This window comes from Protopterus annectens, chromosome 7.part0 (assembly GCF_019279795.1).
Source record: "Protopterus annectens isolate FY-2018-M chromosome 7.part0, PAN1.0, whole genome shotgun sequence".
Classification (NCBI taxonomy): domain Eukaryota; kingdom Metazoa; phylum Chordata; order Ceratodontiformes; family Protopteridae; genus Protopterus; species Protopterus annectens.
In genome coordinates this window covers 71,417,209-71,441,001 of record NC_056739.1, presented here as the reverse complement: position 1 = coordinate 71,441,001, position 23,793 = coordinate 71,417,209, and the positions used below count along the sequence as shown (strand labels likewise).

Genomic DNA, 23,793 nt, shown 5'->3' with positions numbered 1-23,793 from the left:
GGCTTTGAGTCAGCCCATTTATTACATGTTGTTTAGGCCTTGTATCCTTTTAATAAGGTATTTCTGTGGGCATTCCAGTTCCTGCATGTGTCTGGACAGATACATGCCAAAGGCGTCATTACAGTCAATGACTGGCCTAATGAGGTCTGAGTAAAGAGGGACAATGACATTCCTAGATCTAGACACAATGCCTTTGTTTATAAGCTGTGCAGTATACAAGGACTTCATATAACAATGGGTGCATGTTGGTCAAAACTCAGGTCACCGTCCACATAGGCTCCCAAATCTCAAACAACTGGGTCAGCTTTAAGGGGCATATTATCAATGTGGTAATTCCCTGGAGTAGATGACTTGACTTCCCAAAGGGATATAATAATGCATTTTTTGGCATTTAGTTTCAGTACATGACTTTGGCACAAATAATTGTTCCACAATATTTCAAAACAATATTAATTTACAAAACCATGTGTGTCAGATGGTAGCTATCAGTAAAAAACATTGTTTGTCTTAATGCTTTGTATAAGATCACAGCATCTCTGACACAGAATGACTAAGCTCTGAGTGTGACACAAATGACCTGAATTCAGTTAGAATCTTGAGTGCTGGAGGAGCTGGGGGGGGGGGGGGTCAGAATGAGTAGCTTCTGTCATGTTGCCCATCTCATTGGGAGGGTCTGCTGTGGTGAACTTGCCCTCACACACTCCTGCAGTTGAACCACTGATGTAGGTCAGGGTCATGCAAATACATTATCCAAATAAACAAAGTGCCAGGCCACGAAGGCTGTAGGTTATTAAATGTATTCAACTTTTGGGTAAGCGGTTTCACGATACAATAGATTGCTTCATCAGACAGTCACATTAAAAAGAAGAACCACCTATATAGCAAAAGCACTGTGACATAATTTCCTGTTGCCAGAAGCCTGCTGTAGACCGCACGGTCTCCCATTGATTAGATACGTTGTTTGAAAGGGTGTCAGGCTTTGGTTGAGCTGCACACGGAGACATTGGCAGTTACACAAAGACCATGATAATAGTGGGTAGGGCATAATGCAAAATCACTGACTGATGCCTGTATGATGGTCTCATGTTTGAATTTCATCCTGCAGGGATAAATAAGCTGGAGGCAGTTACTTCCCAGTGGAGGTATTATAGATTTCACTAGATCACAGGGAACTGATGGTTAGCAGGCATTAGGACCAAAAAAGTTAAATAACAAAAATATGCATGCTTTGAATACTTTAAAGCATCTATCCATTAAACATCTTAGGGCAGTTTTCCCCTTTCACCCATCAGGCTAAGTATCTTTTGAGTATCTTAAGTTTCATATTTCAAGGTCTTTTGCAGATCGTCTTTGCTCAGGATTCCCTGCACTGTCCTGTCCTTGGCTGCCCACAGTCTTTTTCCTGTTCACCTTCTTAGTGGAAATTGTGTATGTTTCTGGTTCTCTGCATAAGCCTGGTTTGTGAGATTATAATTATATGGATCATTACCTTGGATAGCAGTAAGCAGTAGCTGGATGTTAGTTGTTAGAGCTCTTGTGATTAAATGTAAGCTCAGGAATGTACTAGGATTGTTTGTATCTTTATCCTTCCTCAGCCTTCATGGTTAAGGGAGGATACTTGGTTTTGAGTTGTGTGCACTTTGATTACAGATAAAAATGAGCACATCCAAGAAAATCTGAGCACTCCTCAAAAGCTGTGTGCCATATTTGTTGTTTTTTTTTCTTCTTTTTCAGTCCAGTTCCTTCTGCGTAGCATTGGCAAGCCAGGTGGTGTATTTCTAGTCGACAATATAGGTTAAAATCAGTCTTTAGTGATGTTATTGAAATTGCTTCTTGGTATACACAGCCCAGGTAGTCCCAGCATGGCTTTTCAGGACATTTGTCTCATTTCGTAGCAAGGCAGAAGACACTGAAAAGTTTGTGAATTTACAAGTGTTGAGTTAAATTTCATAACGCTTACTACTGTTTTTTCTTCTCTTCCTCCCACTTATGGGAGTATTGCCAGAGAGTTTAATGTGTTGTAGTCCCAGACTGGCATTAATATTGTGAATTAAATTGCCATGAAACTGTCTTACTTCTCTCCCTGTTGATGTCCGTCACAGGAATATATTGCCAAACAGTTTGGTGTGATGCAGTCCCAGATTGGGTATGACATTCTGGCTGAAGATACCATAACTGCCCTATTGCACAACAACCGGAAGCTTCTAGAGAAGCACATTACCAAGAAGGAGGTGGAGACTTTTGTTAGCCTTGTCCGAAAGAGCAGGGAGCCCAGGTTAGTAATGACTAACATTCCTAGTAAATGCAGGTGGGATGTGGTGGTTTATATTGCTGTAGTGTCTATCATTCCAGCACCGTCAACATTAAGGATTTTTTCACAAATGATCTATGACATAACAGAGGCCAGAAGGTACTGGTTTGTGCTTTGCATTTAATATTTTTACTGCAATGTATAGTATATAACATTCTGTTGTCATTGTTGTTCCCAGCTTTATAACTTAAGGAGCTACTGAAAGACTGTAAGATGTACTGAAGCTCCCAAACTAAGAATGCGACAACTGAGAATGTGACACACTTATGAGTTACTACAGAAAATGATCCAACGAACCAGCTGGTGAAAATAAGGATGTGCAATAAAATGTTAACCGATGGAAAGTAAAAAAAATTACTTTATTCGACCAAACAAACAAATGCTTAAAGCTGAGGCATTAAGCGCTTTCATCCACCATACTGGACTTCTTCAGAATGCCATAATACATAACTAGCAAACATTTAAAAACATTTTGGCGCCAAACCCGCCAACATTCCATTCTGACGTTAAAGTCATATACCTCTAACATGGGTTAAATTAATAAATACGCTAATTCCATATGAAGGTCAGTATACTGGCTTGTAGTGAAAATATGTACATTCATCTAATCCATATAAATATACATACAATAAATCACGATATAAAAAATATAAAAAATATTTATTGGAAACTGTTGAATTTGCTAAAGCTAAGTAGTTACATATAAAAATATATATAAAAAATAATAATAATAGTAAAAATAGGAGTTATAATCAATAAACAAGGCTTGTTATATACCTAATGGATATCATATTCAAGACAATACTATAAAATACCATACCAAATTGTACCTATATGTGAAAAAGCATGTGAACAAAGTTCATTTAAAAATTACAAATAACATGAATCCATACATAATACTATCACTAAGTTACTATATAAACCAATCGAATAACATATTATCTTAATTCTAAGATGGGTTTTATAGTAAAATAATCATTCAGGCCAGGTTTAGTACCAGCGTCTGTAAAGATTTGCCAAATTACTTCTTTACGACTGAAAAGGGCTTTATAATTTGTGCCCATGACATTGATTATAACCTGGTCAATAATACCAAATTTAAAATAATGTTCATCACCGAAATCAAATGCATGCCTACTAAGGGCATTGTTCATATCATTGGTCCTTATAGAATATAAATGATCATATATACGTTTCTTGAAGGGTCGCTCGGTCTTACCAATGTAGTAACTTGAACAAGTCATACATTTCGCTAGATATATAATATTCCTCGTGTTACAATTACCCTTTCGAAATTTTATTATAGTCCTATTAGTATTTTCTAATACAATTTCTTCTTTTTCCAAGATTGCATAACATTGGTTACAGGAACCACATTTATTTGTACTACCATGTTTGATAGCTCCTCTATTTGAAGAAGACAGTTGTTCAAGTTTTCTTTTGATATTGCAACCTGTTTTATATACAAATAAAGGAGTGCTACCAACAATTTTGTGTGTATCGTCATCTATAATTAACATATTCCAATGGTTCCTAATGATGTTTTTATATTATATATTATTAAAATAGGTGAAGGGTTTAAATCAAATATATATAGAAAAATAACATTCTCAAATAGTTACCTAGACTACATCAGTTGTCATCCTCGTAAGACACTGTCCTGTATTTTCAAAGGTCAGTGCATCCGGGCTACATGGATGACCTCGGAATTTTATGATGTTGCACCAGAAATAGAATTTATTAAGAATATGTTTAGTAATAGAGGCTACCCGCAGGTTATGCTAAATAACATTTCATCTTATATATTGGGACAGTGGGGTAAGAAATATTTACCAGTATTAGGAAGGGAATTAATAATGAATGAGTCAAAGGAAATTAATCAAAAATTTATGAGAGCATGTATTTTGGAATACTCTCCCTATGTGGAATACATTAAAAACATCATTAGGAACCATTGGAATATGTTAATTATAGATGACGATACACACAAAATTGTTGGTAGCACTCCTTTATTTGTATATAAAACAGGTTGCAATATCAAAAGAAAACTTGAACAACTGTCATCTTCAAATAGAGGAGCTATCAAATATGGTAGTACAAATAAATGTGGCTCCTGTAACCAATGTTATACAATCTTGGAAAAAGAAGAAATTGTATTAGAAAATACTAATAGGACTATAATAAAATTTCGAAAGGGTAATTGTAACACGAGGAATATTATATATCTAGCAAAATGTATGACTTGTTCAAGTTACTACATTGGTAAGACCGAGCGACCCTTCGAGAAACGTATATATGATCATTTATATTCTATAAGGACCAATGATATGAACAATGCCCTTAGCAGGCATGCATTTGATTTCGGTGATGAACATTATTTTAAATTTGGTATTATTGACCAGGTTATAATCAATGTCATGGGCACAAATTATAAAGCCCTTTTGAGTCGTAAAGAAGTAATTTGGCAAATCTTTACCAACGCTGGTACTAAACCTGGCCTGAATGATTATTTTACTATAAAACCCATCTTAGAATTAAGATAATATGTTATTTGATGGGTTTATATAGTAACTTAGTAATAGTATTATGTATGGATTCATGTTATTTGTAATTTTTAAATGAACTTTGTTCACATGTTTTTTCACATATAGGTACAATTTGGTATGGTATTTTATAGTATTGTCTTGAATATGATATCCATTAGGAATATAACAAGCCTTGTTTATTGATTATAACTCCTATTTTTACTATTATTATTATTTTTATATATATATTTTTATATGTAACTACTTAGCTTTAGCAAATTCAACAGTTTCCAATAAATATTTTTTACATTTTTTATATTGTGATTTATTGTATGTATATTTATATGGATTAGATGAATGTACATATTTTCACTACAAGCCAGTATACTGACGTTCATATGGAATTAGTGTATGTATTAATTTAACCCATGTTAGAGGTATATGACTTTAACGTCAGAATGGAATGTTGGCGGGTTTGGCACCAAAAGGTTTTTAAATGTTTGCTAGTTATGTATTATGGCATTCTGAAGAAGTCCACTATGGTGGATGAAAGCGCTTAATGCCTCAGCTTTAAGCATTTGTTTGTTTGGTCGAATAAAGTAATTTTTTTACTTTCCATCGGTTAACGTTTTATTGTACATCCTTATTTTCACCAGCTGGTTCGTTGGATCATTTTCTGTACTTACTGCGACTGGTGTTCATTCATTACACTTATGAGTTACATGGGAAATGGCATAATGACTATAAAGACAAGGAGAACTGTATAAAGGAAAGCTAATGTGTCAAAAGAAAATTCCATTTTCAGTGCCATTTTACTCCATTTTTCTTCTTTAGATTTCTAGACTACTTATCTGATCTTTGTGTGTCCAATCACATTGCAATCCCTGTGACACAAGAATTGATCTGTAAATGTGTGCTGAACCCGAAGAATGAAGACATTCTAATCAAAACAGAGTAAGTATTTAATTCCTTATGAACTTAGCATAGGCTGAGTAAAAGAAGTGGTGATTACGAATGGTGGTAGTTATGCCTTACGAACTTAGCATAGGCTGAGTAAAAGATGTGATGGTTATGAACGGTGGTAGTTGGCCATGTGTCAAGAAGGTGTGCAAATGTTGTGTATAATATAAATGGGGGCTGGATCTTTGCAAACACATTGCATACATGGACTCCATTACCATTTATCATGGGTAGCTAATAGCTCTGTATGGAGCATCATGTTATTTGGTGTTTCGGCAGTTGCTGGACCCTAAGTGCAGACTTAAAAAGACATCAGTGACATCACTGACTGATCTGTTTTTCCTTTTTTTCTTTTTTCTTTTTTTTCTTTCTTGAGGGGATGACATTTCCTAATGTCAGCCTTTCTCCCTTGAGAACACTGCAGGGATGGATTATTTATTTTGCTTGAAAACTACATTGTAGAACAAGCTGAACAGACTCACACTTAAATAAAGCATTTAAAACTGCACACGTGCATAAACACTGATAGCCACACATACTGCAGCTGAAGGTGTTGATCAGGATCAGCACCAATAAGCAGGCTATTTCATGTTTACACAGTAGGACTTAGAGGGCTGTGGTGTGAGGAACAGTGTCAGGAAGTAGATAGTGACAGAGTACTGCAGGGCTTGCTCCTGGGGAAAGTACTCTTCAGTGTATTTTTGTCAGATGAATCTGAGGGAAGAGAATACAGGCTTAATCCCTTCACTGATGACAGAAGGGTAGGTGTAATAATGCAGGAGGGGGGGGGGGGGTTTAAAATATTGACCAAGTGGAATGAAAATTCATTTGAGTTTCCTTTGCAGACAAAACGCAAAGAACTACTCCTGTACCACATCCACCCTAGGGTAAAGTATTATCTGGGGGGAAGAGAGTGACAGTGATAGCAATGGAGCAAGAAAGGGATCTTATGGTGGCACTCACACCTCGACTGAACCACTAGGAGCAGAATGAGACAGCATTGGCAACAGCAAACAGAATGCTGAATTGTATACTCAGGTTGAAAGAATTCTGAACCAAACAGGTAGTGTTTCCACTCTTCTGGGCCCAAGTCAGGCCACACCATGTGCTTATACTCTACTGGGCCCAAGTCAGTCAACACCATGTTTTTCTACTGTACTAGTCACAAGTTAGGACACACCATGCAAGTCAGGCCACACTGTGTGTTTCCACCCTGCTGGGCCTAAGTTAGGCCACACCGTGTGTTTCCACCCTGCTGGGCCCAAGTCAGGCCACATCATGAGAACCGTGTCCAGTTCTGGAGGACATGTAAGGAAAAGGATATCAGGCCACTGAATTGAATCCAGGGAGATGCCACTGGAAGTTTAATGGGAGGGAAAAAGCTATTGTCATTAACTAGAGGAGTTTGAGGTCTTATTTGTTTATGTATTTATGTATTAGTTATCGGAATGGGGAGTAGCACATTTTCACCAGTCACCTAGGGGAAAACATTCACAAGAGACAATCAGCAACACAGCTTGAACACATTAACAAGATCAGCAAGCTTCTTAATATAGACAAAAAGAAACAAGTGCACAAGATATAGTCATGGAATCAGAAAGGGTCACCCTAAAACGGAAAGACAGAGGAAAAAGGAGGTGGCACGAGTGGAAGATTTAGAGAACAGTTACCCTGTGTCTCTGTTAAAGTACTTCTTCAGAAAGAGGGTCATGGACCAATGAGATGAATTACAAATGTAGACAATGTACAGGGAATCCATGAAAGCATTCAAGAGGGCATTGGACTGACGGAAGAGAGGAGAGCGGAAATATATGAATTGAGAGGAAGTAGAGTGTTAAGTGTACTTTAGGGCCAGTATTCATAGGTTTACTGTATCGGCCTTCCAGCAAATAAATGCAATGCAATACATATAAAACTGTGGAGACTGCAGTTATTTAAGCACATAACAACATCGTGCTTAACTATTTAAATAGTTTTGACACTATCACAGTGTACTAACATTAAAATAAGTGCTACTTTTTTAATGAGATGGGTGACATTTTGCAAGGCTGACAATATAGAGTGTAGTCAAGTGAACTTACTAATAGCTGTGTTTTCATAGCTGTAACTGGATTGCATTTCCATCTGCAACAATCAACCACTTTGTTGTCTTTTATTACCTGGAGATGCTTACCATGTTCTTAACAGTACATATCTAATTGTGTTAACTGTAGAATTACAAGAATAAATAAAGTAATAAAGTGTAAAACACAGATGCTTGTTTTTTTGCACTGTTCTAAGAATTTGATTCAACTCCAGTAAAGTGATGTATATGACATCAGAAATCAGTAGCAGCACAATTAAACAAACAATGAACATTAAATATTTGTATCTGAATGACAAACAGGAGAGTATTCACCATGGAGCTGAGATGCCAGCAGCTTATCCTAGTGTTAGGTGATTCTTGACAATGAAGCTAGAATTTAGCAGCTTATCTTCACCAGTTCCTGGTGATGTACCATGCTCAGCTTTTTATATGCTATAATGAGGATATAGTGATTTTCTACTCCCTGTACAGTACCGCATGTTTATAAATTTTATTGCCTTACCATTATATATAGTATTTGCAACTTTGATGTACCAGTGTAAGATATGGATGCATTTGCTTGAAGCATGAATGTTGAATTGCTAATACATTTTCTGAATGACCTAAACTGTTGTGCTGCTTGGATGTTGAAATGTATGCATACCTTGAAAATTCAAATACGCATTTATGATGTCTTGTGTAATATTTGCACCTTACAGTGATTTATAAAATATTCCAATTGCAAAATGGGATTGTAACTCCATATACAGTTGAAATGACTACATTCATATGTAGAGTGAGAGATTCATACATATACTGCAAGAGTACATGAGATTTATTCTGATGCCCACCCACAGCCATTTGTACTGACAGAGATATAAACATGTGTTACAGCATGCAGAGATACGATCCTGCATTTACATTTACATGCAGTAAAAACAAGCCAGAAGTGTGAGGCATGATGCAAATGCTGTCTTCATATACCATAAGATGAAGTACACATATGCCATGCATTCATAGTCAAACTATTTTTCTAAGTGTGAGAGTATGTATTAGACAGACACACACACACACGCACACACACACATGCGCGCACACACACACACACACACACACACACACACACACACACACACACACACACACACACACGTTTGTTTAGCTTACAGACACATGTCTACTTAATGTATCTTCACTCTCTGTTTGGGACTGCACTTGCACAGGAGACGCCCCATGAAGGAGATCACCTCTGGAGCCCAGTACAGTATGGATGAAGGGGATGACGAGGTGTGGCTGATTTGGATGGACAAGAATGACAAGCAGCATGAGAAGAGCATTCGCCAGCTGGCACATGAGGCCCGGGGAGGCAACGCCCACGATGAGAATGTGCTGACATATTACAGGTACGGTTACCTCCTTTCACATTATAACACAATCCCCATTGTTACTGAAAACAGTAAGAAAAATAGACCGCTAAGTCATATGCAGTGTGTTTAGGGCAGTAAAAGTTGTACTGTGAAATGTTTGAAATAAATGTATCAGAATTCTAACAGAAGATAATGGAGTCATTTCTGCTCTGCTGTTCCATTGAAATAAAGGTGAGGACACATAGCTGGCATTTTAACTCATGCTTCCACTTCAATAGTTGGTTCTGCATCAGAGTGTTTGAGGATGCATGCATAACTGGGGTTCAGCTTTATGAAAAGGTTTCTAGTACATGTGGTTCATTCAGCATTTCTTTCCGGCTCTCTCTGACATTGTTATGGGTAGGTTTTGCTGAAGGTTTGGAAATTATGACTCATGTGGCACACAGCTTTATAACCTACAGCACAGTGGCAATACCTGATTACAAAGAGAAGAAAATGTGATTCTGCTGCAGGTTAGTGTTCACTTCTGGACAAGTCTATTTGTTCCTTTTTCTTTTCATTCTGGTAGAGTCCCCCACCCTCCCCCCAACTCTTGCTTCTGTGTACTGTGCATAATCATGTTGTTTTGTTGTTGTACTGCAGCAGGTATTTCTTTTTATGACAATCTACTCCCTTGCATTGTGCATGCAGCATTAAGGCAAAAGCTGCTGTTAAAATAACGCAGACTAATGTACCTCAAAGAACATTAAAAGTTTGTCATTATGGATCTACTCCAGTTGCCTGGAGTTCCTTGTATGTGTGCACCTCTGAATTTTACAGACTGTAACTGAGTTATAATAAAAATGTGTTCGGTAGGTAAGGTAGCTGCAGTGAGTAATGTCCTCCATGAGAGAAAATTGGTTACTAAAGACCCCAAATCCTGTTCTAAAGTCAGTCTATAGTTGAGCAGGCTGTAAAGGAAGCACACTACTCCTAAGATATAAAGTATGAACCGGTTGCAAATTGTGCAGCCACTGAGGAGTCTCTCACAGAGCTCTTGTATTCTGCTGTGAGAATTAAAGAAAAACTGCTGTGACTTCTGAAAAGCTAGCTTAGTCCAGATATGGAGACCATGAATACAAATGCTGAGACAAGCTTTATTCTTTGAAGGGGATGCACATAAAATCTGTAATGTATGCCTCACTGTGCTTTATCTGTTGAATGGGATGCACATAAAATCTCTAATATATGCCTCATTGTGCATTATCATCTTTGTTCAGGTGCCAGCTGAAGTTGTTTGCCCGCATGTGTTTGGATCGTCAGTACCTAGCCATTGATGAGATCTCCAAACAGCTGAGTGTTGACCTCATCTTCTTATGTATGGCAGATGAAACACTACCCTATGATCTTCGTGCCTCCTTTTGTCATCTGATGCTACATGTTCATGTAGACAGAGATCCCCAGGAACTAGTTACTTCAGTGAAGTTTGCTCGTCTCTGGACTGAGACCCCTACAACCATCACAATCAAAGAGTAAGTATTTTGTTTTGTGCTTAAATTCACTGTTGATTCTCTGATAGATTATGTATCTTGTAAACACAGTGGTTGCTGGAAGAACTAACTTTGAGGATGACACTAGAAATCAGAAGTGACAGCATAACAACTCTTCTTCACTGCTATACAACCCATGACAGTCTCTGCTTGTGAAGTATATAGGATGGCTTTAAACAATATATAGGCAGGGTGACACTAAAGCAAGATTACACTTCGGGATCATACTTTTTTGGTAGGTAGTCATTTGGAAGCTGGAAGGGTCATTCAGCAGGGTGGGATCCAGGTTTATTCAGGGGAGCAGCACATTCTACCATCCCTGAGACTGGACACTGGAGTCAGAGAGCAGTAATGCCCCACTCTATGCTTTGCCTAGTCAGTTTTGTAGCTTTAAGAATGCATAAGGTCCTAGTACATCTTGCAGAATTCAGTATTTGAGTGTTGCTTAATCATCTGTTTGAAGCTAAAGGCAGTAGCTTTGCATATACTGGAAGACTCCTTTGCTGTGACATGTGGATACAAGTGTGGAAATGATTCCACAATTTCGGAAACTGGGAAAGGAGTATGATAATGGATACAAATTAATTTTATGGCATCCTTTAAGAAACACACATTTTTATTGTGTCTTATTAAAATATTCTTCACCAGCTAGCATGAGCATCCTGATTGAGTGGTAAGACTTAACCGTTTAGCCATCCAGATGGATGGCGGGATTGTCTGAATGACCTGTTGCATTCTAATGGGAGACAATATGGCTGAAGCATTGTGAGCATTCTGAAGAGTGTGTTGATTCTAGCTAAATTTATCATGCAGCAAAGGAGCAGATGAGCCCTGTTAGGAAAAACACTCACCTCTAGGAGAAGCTGAAGAGATTGCTGTCCTCAAGCTATTCAGTAAAGGTACTCTACTCGATACAGCACTGCTGCAGCAAGAAGATAACTGACCTGGTAAGGCAGGCTGACAGGACAAGCCCTCAGAATGAACAGTAAGAATACCCTCAAGGGGAATGCACTTAAGGGATAATAAGAACTTGGTAAGTCAACCTAATGGAAGAGATACCCAGATCATAAAGTGAAGGCGCCACATTAAGTACTCTAAGCGTACTGCAGAAATAAAAAAAATGACCTAGTGAGTCACCCTAAGAAGAAGATTCCACAGAATGTACAGAAGGGGGGTAGTCTTTGTTAGTGGGCAGTACTTGGCCTCAGCTGGGAATGAATTGGCCTGCTCAGGCAAGCTGAGGGCAGAAGTCCCCTGGGATCTAGTGTTGCATGCCAAAGATGAATTCTCAGAATACTTCCAAAAGCTGTCAAGCTGACTTAAGTTTAGGCAGCATTGCCTCTCACTCTGTCCACTTATATTTTATTAACAAACTCTGGGACACCACACCTTGAATGTAAGGGAATTCAGTGAAATAAATGAATTCAGTTAATAAAAGCTGTCTTCCAGCTATGTGTAATGTTGTCATATTCCTGTCCCCCAGATTATACATTAAGGACACCCATTACCCAGCCAGAAAATATATTTTCTATGAAACATCATTTCTTCGTTTATTGAGACACAGAACATTGCAATTATAACATCTAAACCTAATATAATCCTAATCCTAACATAATTGCTGTACAAAACTGCCCAGAAATTCCTCACACCCTCAGTCTCTGTTTTTATATATATATATATATATATATATATATATATATATATATATATATATATATATATATATGTATACTACCTCCAAGGTTGTACAGAACTGGGGGAAAGGTAAGACTGTTATAAAACAAGAAACTCACATTTCCCTTTTCACTGCAACCCCACAGCACAGTAAAACAACTCCAACAAAGCAAGCTGTGATGTATTAAGACAGCAATGGTATGCACATGCAATCAAACACAACTGATAGTTTGAGATGTGAGTGAGGAGTATACAGTCAGTGGTATTCGTCCCCTGAAAATAGTAAAAACATTGTCAGAGAATGCCACAAACCAGCAATTTCAAAATGGATAGCTAGCTGTATTACCGTTTGCTATATTCAACATGGAAAGCAACTACCAACATCTGTTAGCACACATTCCGCAAGACACAGAGTAGCCACCAGTGCCTTCTTAAAGGTGTTTCCATTCAGATCATCTTGGAAGGTGCCACATCATGGTCCACTCCTTTCGCAAACAGTATCATTTAGGCACTGCATCCAGGGCTAGGGCAGGTTTTGCTATTGCTGTTTTGCAGAACCTTCTGTCCCAGGAGCATCAGACAGCCAACTTTCCAATCTATAGCTGTGGAAGTCCTCTCAAGGATCAGTGCTGCAACATTGACCTTCTAAGAATGTAGTACAGTTATGTTACACTTAACAATATTGTAGATGTTCGAGTAAATCAGTATTGCATTACCATCTCCTACCCTTCTTCCCCTCTGTCTGCCTAGCCTCCATGGCTGGGGGTTGGGATAGGTACCCTAAACCTATCACCATACCCCCCCACCCTGTGCCCCATTCCTCACTTCCTACTCCATTGTCACTCTGTCTCAAGTTTTAGACTATGAGGGTCATGCTGTCCTCAGGGATCAGACTAAACCCAGCAGCCTAGAAAGACCCGAAGATGGTATCAACATATTCCCATTTTGGAGCTTTTCTCCCCAGGCCTCCGCTGAAAATGGATATGAATCCAGTCGGACTTTCCCGGTTAACAAATATAAAATAAATAAATAAATAAATGTTATGCTCTGACATTCGGACAGTGGTCTTCAAACATCCATCAGCTGGGGATGATGCAAAGACTCTGGGAATCAGGCCAGTTACTGACCTCTGCATCGTAGGAAGACCCTAGGGTCAGTACCGCAGCATTGATCTACTCGAACAGCTACAGTAAGTGTAACAAAACTGTACTTTCACCAATAACACCCACTCTGTCAGGCATTATTACTTGCATATCTACCAGATTATAAATTTCATTTATTATTTAACAAAACAACATTTTTTAATATAGTTTGAATTTATAGAATTTAACATATTTCCAACAAGAAGTTAAATAAAACTTAACCAGTAGTAAAAAAAATAACTATTTCAGAACATTGCAACCATAAAATACCAAAAAGAAACCCCAAAAAACAAACAAGAAACTCAGGCCAAAAGTCACCAAATAATACTAAAAAGACAAAAACAGGTGACAGTGTGGTATCAGAGGGTAATACCAGTGACAGAGTGCTCTCAAAGTATTTAAAAAAGACATTAAATTTGAAATGATGAAACTGATTTATTACTACATTACATTAAGAGCTTTTTTCTTTTAAATCCAGGACTTCTTCAGAATTAAAACATTGTGTCCATTAGTCCGCTTTGTACTATACCATTCAATTCAATGAAAACACGTATTAATAATCAGTCAGTGTCTTACGGTAAAAGTCATACATTTTACAAACAATACAGGCAAAGAACCTTCAAACAAAAAGTACTACATTATTAAAAAAATATAAAGCACTACTCATACTTCAGTTGTTATAATCGATCAATGTCTGTAGTAATCAGTTACACCCACTTTATTCACTGCATATATCTGTTATGTCTGAGTGTGATAAAAATATCTAAAGTATTCCAGATTGCTTTACTCTGATGAACTGTAGTCCTGCAAAGCCAGACTAATGACTACCTAACTTAATTGTGACTGTGGGGTAAGTTATTACACGTAACAAATTGAAGCAAAAACAGTCCAGTAAACTCAGAAGCAGGAAGATACACCAAGCTGGAACCAGAAAACTATTGAAGGTTTCAAACCAGAATTGTGTTTCAGAAACTGACGTGTGTTTCCGAAACAGTAGCGTATATCAGGATCTTGTGAATACAAGTACCAAAAATGCATAAAGGCAGAAAGGCTTAAAGGCTTTAAAAGTTGTTAGAAGATGCTTAACAAGCCATTTTCTAAGAAGACACTTTTAATTACTTGAAATGTTAGTGTATCAAAGTATTGTTTAATTCATTAGGTTTTTTATTACTTTCTATTATTTTTTACTATTTTTTATTTTTTATATTTTTCATGCATTTCAATAGTAATCAATGAATTTTACAGCATCTAGATATATAAGAAGTATCAACAAAAACTTGTAGTATACAAGATTTACACAGTGGATGAAGTTTATTTAACAGCTTCATTAGAATTTTAAAATAAGATTATTTAAGCACTATGGCACTTTAACTGTTGATGGTATTTAAACTTTAATTGTTAAATTGGCTTATTAACCTGTGTATTTAACCAGCATGGCCACATTCTCATTCTAATCTTGAAAAAGCCTGGAATTGTCCAGGCGAAAGCGCTTGGTTATATTGGATCGTTTTTTCGTTTTTGTGGAATAAAAGACCTGTGTGGAAACTAATTGGTTTTGGCATCTTCTAACAACTTTTAAAGCCTTTAAGCCTTTCTGCCTTTATGCATTTTTGGTACTTGTATTCACAAGATCCTGATACACGCTACTGTTTCGGAAACACACGTCAGTTTCTGAAACACAATTCTGGTTTGAAACCTTCAATAGTTTTCTGGTTCCAGCTTGGTGTATCTTCCTGCTTCTGAGTTTACTGGTAAGTTATTTTCACCTATGTAAAGCCCCCAAACCCAGCAATTATCACCACAGTGTTGAATGTGTACATCTGAAATATCCAGTTGTAGTAAAAAGTAATAATGGTTACAGCATTTCAAGACTGATTCCCATAAACACTCAGTAGCTACAGTAAATGTTTTCAGCTTACTTCATAACATGCACACTAGTCCAAGATTTCTAACAAAGAAGAATCTGGAGTACCAAGAGATACTTGAAGTCCTATCCCTACAGTCAATCTCTTACAGACTCTTACTTGGCTATCTATGTCTGGCTTTTATTTTATTTATTTATTTATTTTTTTGCTTTTAAGGACTCAACCCTTCTTTAATCTCATTTGTCTCTTCAAGATATTAATGGATCCACAAATACCAGAGTCAAGGACTTAAATCTCCACCAATATTTAAACAAAAGTCATTGGACGGACAGATTTATTATCCAGCATTTAATACATCTCTGGAATAAATTACCCCTACATGTCAAGCAAAGAATCACCCTTGTTTCCTGCAAATGCAGCCTTGATGACTGGATGGGTAGCTACAAAGTCATCCTTGGATAAACCTGTTTTGCCATTCTGGACATGGGGGTGTGACGCCCATGCATTGGCCCAGTAATCTAGGAGCCTCAATCCTCACCACTAGCACCAGTGAGGGGTGTGCACATTGGGAAAGATAACAAGTACACACACAGTAAATTACAATTTCCCTTAAGAGCACACAGAAATCACAGTCAGTCTGGGGCTGCTTTCTCCCTTTCTCTCCAGATCCGCAATAAGACTCCCCACTGTCACAACTATAAGGTTCAGATCTCAGCAGAGTAGTGAAGCCAAAACCTCCAGTACCCTCTCTGTCCAACCAGTGCTTCGTGTCCCTGCCCAAGTAGCTGACACACACACACATTCACACACACACACACACACACACACACACACACACACACACACACACACACACACACACACACACACACATACACACACACACACACACACACACACACACACACACACACACACACACACACACTTTGAGATTTGGTTTATATACAAATACACAGACACTCTTGGGGAAGGCTGGCATAAGTCCACTAGCTGTGCCTTCTTTTGCCCAGGATATAAGGTAGTAATCCACTACCACCAACTACTCTTATCAGCTACTATAAGGCCCTTCCCAAAGGGTGACTAATTTCACTGTGTAATATTAGTGTTATTTTATTTATTTATTTATTTATTTACATTTGTTGAGCAGGAGTGTCCGACTGGATGTAGGTCCATTTTCAGTGGAGGCCTGGGGAGAAAAGCTCCACAGTTAAAATAAACAGACAGGAGTTACATTGGATTTGCATAGCAATTAACAATTTGCTTACAAACATAGTTACAGATGAAGAACATAATACATCAGTAGACAACTAGAATCTTTATCTGCGAAGTACATAACAGACGTTAACAATTATTACAATAAGAAGTTCCTGCTGTATAATAAGTACTAGGCTTATGAGCATTCAAGCGTGCTATAATCAAGGTAGTTAGTGGGGTGGAAAGAAAGGTACTGGTTGTAAAGGGTGGGTGATATTAGAGTGGGAGTTGCAAGGGCATAGCCAGCATGTTTTTAGGTGCGCTTTTAGTAAAGTTTTGAAGTGGGTGCATGATAGCACGGAGGTAATTGTGGGTGGTAAGGAGTTCCATAATTTGGCTATGGCACAAGAGAATAGTGCTTCACCAGCAGAGTTATTGGCCTTAGTGATCTGCAAGTGATTTTTGTTGCTGGATCTTAGTGGTCTGGTGGTGCGATAGGGTTGGAGTAGATTCTGGAGGGATGGGACATTTAGTGGATGGTTTACTAGTTTGTGGGCGAGTGAGAGTTGATACCATTGAAGGAGGTGAGGGAGTTCAAGCCAGCTCAGTTCAGCAAGTGAGAGACAGTGGTGATTACTGTAGGATGCCCCTGTGGCGAATTTGGCGATTTTGTTGTAGCAGGTCTCTAGCTTGTTTAGATCGCATTGCCTTAGGTTGGTATATATTGGAGAGGCATAAGGTAGGGTGGAGATAAGGTGGGAATTTGCTACTGAAATCTTTGCTGCTTTGATGAGAAGTTGCTTATTTCTGTATAACGCTTCTAGTTTTTTGTGGACTTTTTTATGGTCGTGGATATGTGAATGTCAAATTTTAGTTTATTGTCTATTTCCACTCCTAGCAATTTGGTGTGCTCTGTTGGGTGTATAGTGATGTTGTCTTTTGCTGTGATGTTAAAGTGAGAGTTGCTTTGAGTATGATTGGTGGGTTGGAAGATGAGTAGTTTAGTTTTGTTTGGGTTGAGTATTAATTGGGCATCGGATAACCATGTTTCAACAGAGGAAAAGGCTTCCTGTGTGACTTTTTGCAGTTTGGGTAGGGACTGGGCTGAGCAGATGATGGTTGAGTCATCTGCGTATTGTATGAGTGTGCCATGTTTGGTGGCAGAGGGTAGATTATTGGTGAAAACAGAGAAGAGTAGGGGTCCAAGGATGGATCATTGGGGAACTCCTATAGAGACAGGTAGTTGGGGAGATATGTCATTCTGCCATACAACGGATTGTTGGTGGTCAGACAGGTAACTCTGAAACCAGTTGGTGACTGATTGAGAGAAGGATAGGTTATGGAGGACAGAGATGAGTTGTTTGTGAGGGACCATGTCAAATGCTTTAGATAGGTCTAGGAAAGTAGCAGGGGAGAGATAGCCATTGTTTTTATGCTGAAGGATAGTGTTAGTAAAGGAGAGTAAGGCAGTGGTGGTGCTACAGTTTGGTCAGAAACCATGCTGAGTATTGGAAAGGAGGTTGTTAGTAAGGAGGTAGTCTGAGACCTGAGAGTGAATGCATCTCTCTCGTATTATGGAGAGTGGAGAGAGAATAGCTATGGGGCGGTAATTGGTTAGTTCTGTGGAGGTGCCGCCTTTGTGGAGGGGAATTATATGTGATACTTTCCACAGTGTGGGAACGTAACTTTCTGATAGAGATCGGTTAATCAAAATGGATACTGGGTAGGCCAGTGCATCAGCTGCGATTTGTAGGTATTCACTTGGGAGGTTGTCTGCTGCTAATTTGGTGGGCTTAAGTTTAGTTAAGAGGTTTTTTTTTTTTATGTTGGAGGTAGGTACAGGAAAAAAAGAGAAGGTAGTGGGGAGATTACTAGTTGAAGGTGTGGGTTGGAGGTGAGGGGGTTTGTATTGTTTAGCTAGTGATAGTATGGTTTGTGTGAAGTGTGTGTTGAATGAGGTAGCAATATTTTCATAGGAGTGAGGGATGTTAGGAGGGATGTTATCCAAATAGTAAGTGTGACCAAGCAGCAAGACTATTGGAGTGGCTTGGACAGTATCACAAAATACATGCAAGTACTCTAGAGCTTAAATTATCTCTACACAAAACAGCCACAGTTGAAAGGTTTAAAAATATTTAATAATAAATAATAAAAACACAAGACAAATCTCATCAGTTCAACACAGTGCTAATCAAGAGTTCAGAGATCACAGGAAAATGCTTAAAACAATACTGTAGGATAGACTGACATAAATATAGAAACAGCTAGACTAATCTAACTATATTCTATCTATCTCTAAGAGAAAATACTAAGTTCTAAATAACTGCTTGCATACAAGCAAGCAAGTGCTGGTGAGTGATGTGTTCATGTTCAGGCAAAATACAAAATGTTCCCTTTTCTTTCTGTCCTTAAATTGATAACACAGTACTGCTGAGTCATTTCAGATTACATCATTCTTAACAGTTCTGATTTAGTTTTCCAGGCTCACAGAACTTACAAATTTACATTTCATTTTTGTAATGTGCACCTGCAGGAAGCCACAGCAATAAAATAAATGTACCTTGTAAAATCTAGTAGTAATTAACTCTTGTCCTAAGACAATAGAAAGAATTCCTTAGTCCAGACATCCTGTCTCTGAGCTTGAGATCAAACAGTCCTAAAATGCTTCACTTATCAGCATTCTTCCAGCAGGGTGCACTGTGGTTACATTTTTGAAGCTCAGAACACATAACACAGTTTTCCTATATTCAGTTTTCTTACATTTGTAAAACAGCCTGTGGATTACATTAATATTTACAAATGACATAGAATTATTTACAAAATTCTATCTAGCTAGGCTGGTAGCCTTCACATATCTCCCCCCCTCCCTCGAGAACTCAAGCTAGTTTTTTCAGGTGTCCCTTGAGAAAAGTTGCTTGAGAGGGTTAGGTCTATCTGAGTATACCTTACCCCATTCCCTGTCTTGAGAGCTCATCTGCATTGGCATTGCTAACCCGACTGCGGTGCTACACTGACATATCATATGCTTGCAACCCTAGGCTCCATCTTAGCAACCTGGCATTTTGCTGGCTGGCTCAGTGTAACCATGTTAGGGGATTATGATCTGTAACTACAGTGAATTTCTTTCCATACAGATAAGGCTGAAGTTTCTGCAGTGCCCACGCTATGGCTAGACATTCCTTTTCTAGAGCTGTATAGCATTCCTCCCTGGGTTGGAGCCTATGACTGAGATAAACCATTGGGTGCTCTTTTCCCACTGAAGAAATCTGGCTAAATGCAACCCCTACCCCATGGTTCAAAGCATCCACCTGCACAACAAATTATTTGCTGTAATCTAGACTGGCTAACACAGGGGATCCTCCCAAAGCTTCCTTAAGCTTCTGGAATGCCTACATACATGCTGAAGTCCACACTAACTTATCTGTTCTCTTTTTCCTTGTCAGGTCTGTGAGGGAAGCAGCTATGGTACTATAACTGGGGACAAACTTTCTGTTGTATCCTGCTGTCCCTAAGAATGCCCTCACCTGCTTTTTGTTAACAGGTGCAGGCCATGCATGAATGGCTTCCACTTTGGCAGGTTCTGGCCTGATCTTACCACTCCCTACTCTGTGTCCCAGGTGGGAGACCTCTGCCATACCCATCCGACATTTGCTGGGCTTAATGGTCAACCCTGCCCTCTGTAGTCTGCCCAGCACCTCCCTGACATGCTGAAGGTGCTCTTGCCAGGAATGGCTGTAGATGGCAATATCATCTAGGTAAGCAAGGGCAAACCCTCCTGCTCTCAATAGGATATGATCTACCAGCCTCTGGAAAGTCACTGGGGTATTCTTCATCCCAAATGGCATTTGTGAGCTCATAAAAGCCAAAAGGAGTCACAAAGGCTGACTTCTCTCTAGCACTAGAAGTCAAGGGCGCCTGCCAGTAACCCTTGGTAAGATCAATAATGGTAAGATACTTAGCTCCACCCAGCTGCTTTAGGCCTTCATCTGTCCTAGGCATGAGGTAAGCATCTGACTCTGTGTGACTATTTAATTTCCTGTAATCCACACAGAACCTGGTGCTGACATTCTTCTTTGGCACCAGTACCACTAGAGAGGCCCAGGGACTGTTGGACTCTTGAATTACCCCTAGTTCCAACATTTCCTCCCTTCAAGTCTGTTTGACTGTCTCAGACACCCTATAAGGGGCCTGCCTAATAGGCCTTTGGGGTCCTGTATCCACCTGGTGTTGCACCAGGTGGGTGCACCCTGGTTTCCCAGTGAACATGCCACAAACTCCTGTAACACTACTTAGATTTCTTGAACCTGTGTAGGAGATAGCTGCTGGGACATTGCTACCATTTCCACTGAGGTGTCAGTCCAAGCCTCACTGAGGAGATCAGTCACCAGATCTCCCTCAGACTCCTCCTGCAATCTACTGCAAATACTCAGCCCAAGGGCCTCCCTATCATGGTAAGGTTTCATCATGTTAACATGGTAAAATTTGTGCTCCTGCCTAGCAATTCCACCATGTAGTTAACATCACTGACTTTCCTTACCACCTTGTAGGGTCCCTCCCAGACTTCTTGCAGCTTGTTGTGTCTGACAGGAATGAGAACCATCACCTGCTGCCCTACAGCATACTCTCTAGCTCAAGTATTCCTGTCATACCAGACCTTTTTCTGCTGTTGGGCTTCTGCCAGGTTCTCCTGGGCCAAGCCCATGAGTTCCCTGAGCCTTGTCCTGAGGTTTAGGACATATGCCACAACAGACCCCTTGTGAGATTCACACGCATCTTCCCACTCATCATGAATTAAATCTAGAGGTCCCCTCACCTTATGCCCATACAACACCTCAAAGGGTGAAAAACCCATGGATTCCTGGGGAACCTCTCTGTAAGCAAACAACAGATGGTGGAAATATTTGTCCCACTCCCTCTTAAACTTTTCTGCAAATGTCCATAGCATGGACTTGATTGTAGAGTTTAACCTCTCAACAACGCCATTAGTCTGGGGATGGTAGGGAATGCTCTTCAGGTGCTTCACCCCACAGTGCTTCCACAGACAAGCCAGCAGGTCTGACGTGAAATTGGCACCTCTGTCAGTCAGTATTTCTTTTGGGAAACCTACCCTTCTGAAAATCTCTAACAAAGCATTTGCTGCCTTTTCTGCCTCAATGGAGGACAAAGCCACTGCCTACGGGTATCTTGTAGCATAATCTACTACCACTAGGATAAATTTTATCCCTGCGGTACTTGGGGTACTCAGAGGCCCCACAATATCCATATCTACCCTCTGAAATGGCTCCTCAATCACAGGCAAAGGCATCAAAGGAGCTCTCACTTTTTCTCCTGCCTTGCCTACCTTTTGGCACTGCTCACAGGTCCTGCAGTATCCTGTTACATCTCTGGAAATTCCAGGCCAATAAAAGTTCTACATAGTACGTCACTTTGTATGTTTTATGCCCATATGACCTGCAAAGGGAATATCATGGGCTGTGGCTAGAAGCACCAGATGGTAGGCTCTAGGCACTACCAAATGCTGTATTCTCTCACCGTCTAGCCCTCCCTCAGGGGTCCACTTGCCTTGCAGGCCATGTGTTAGACTATCAAACATTATGTGGACTTCAGGGTCCACAGCTTATTATAATCCACCAATAACATAATGATTTCCTGCAGCAGATATTTTTGTGGTGAAGGCTAATACTGCTGTGTCACTACAATAAATGTTTGAATAATGAGACTGTTGCTGCAGGATGGCCTGCCTTTCCACCATCCTCCCTGGTACTGTACACATACTATGTTTAGCATCCTACTATACAGTTAATGTTTTATCACAGTTTGGTATAAGTAAGGTTAAGGGTGTTTTTTTCTTGCACCTGTTGTTTTACTTGCAGTGTTTACTGCATATAGTTTATAGAAAATTTAATTTTTGTATTGTTTTGGGTGGTTTACTTATTTACTTGGGCTCCTTTATCCTTCTGTAGAAGAATTTGTTGGTATAGAATCTCTGTCAGTTTCTTCAAAAAGCCAAAAAACAATCAAGAAAAATGAGCAGTGCTTTTATGGATGAGATTTCCCCCTAATGACCACGATGCAAGATTTCATCCACTCACTCCTAGGAATATCTGACAATTAGAAAAATGTGACTGGAACATTAACAGTCACCTTTAACAAAAAGCACAGTTATTTGAAGATATCCTGCTCCAGATACCCTGGTGTTTCAACATCTATTGTTATGACATGCCTGTACTTTATGTGAGCTACTCTAAACGACACCATTTTGTGTGCCTCCAATTACTGCAGTTCATAATGGGAATAAAGAGAAACATAGAGCTTTGGGTGAGCTAAGCATTTGGGAATCCTACCCTTATAAAATAGTCGTAATTAATGTTGCTAATCCCCATACAGTGGGTTATAATGACTGTGGCTCCCCATCTCAGCTCCCTTGAGTCTACCACTCTTCATACTGAAACACAGAATGGTGAAGTCCTAGGAAGATATCCTTGCAGGCCCCCAGATTGTCACCCAGTCCCCTCACATCAACAAAAAAAACTTGATCCACAAAAACAGTTTTTACTAATGTTGCTTGTATTCATCTAGGAGGTTCCAATGATCTTGACTGCTATGAGTCTCCGGGTAATTTTATTTCTTCATTAAATGAGGGTAATGTAGAAGAAGAAGAAACATTGATGTTGAACCATTCTGTACTTAGGAACTCCATAAGGACAGTTTGTGACATCAATCAAGAAAATATAACTTTTTCATCTTTATCTGGCTTAAAAATAGCTCATATTCACAGTTTCATCTTTATCTGGCTTAAAAATAGCTCAAATTACCAGTGTAAAAGGGAAACTAATTTGTGGGAAAATGAAATATGACCATATAGTTATTCATGCTGGAACTAATGACCTCTACAAAATTCCTTTTACTAATGTAAATTTTCAGTTTTTGAAAATTTTGGAAACCTCACAATCAACAAAAGATTGAAGTGTCATTAAGTGAAATATTTCAATGGAGAGACTACATCTTTACCAAGGCTCATTATTCTCAGTGCTTGCCTACACCAGTTAGACACTGTTTACAGCTTTAATATAGTGACTTATTAGGAATAATTTCTGACTAATGAATGTTTTCTTAGGATAGGCCACACTTAAGCTACTATGGAGTGGGTGTGTTAAG

The 23,793-nt window shown here is 39.0% G+C and overlaps 1 protein-coding gene across 1 annotated transcript in view; it reads left to right on the top strand.

The window, feature by feature from the left end:
- ITPR3 (inositol 1,4,5-trisphosphate receptor type 3) overlaps positions 1 to 23,793 on the top strand; it is a 2,403,054-nt gene that overhangs the window by 1,185,056 nt on the left and 1,194,205 nt on the right. Inside the window, exons 16-19 of the mRNA XM_044076491.1 lie at positions 2,103 to 2,275; positions 5,671 to 5,790; positions 9,085 to 9,264; positions 10,488 to 10,739. Coding sequence (XP_043932426.1) covers positions 2,103 to 2,275; positions 5,671 to 5,790; positions 9,085 to 9,264; positions 10,488 to 10,739 — 725 coding nt within the window. The remainder of the gene's footprint in view (positions 1 to 2,102; positions 2,276 to 5,670; positions 5,791 to 9,084; positions 9,265 to 10,487; positions 10,740 to 23,793) is intronic.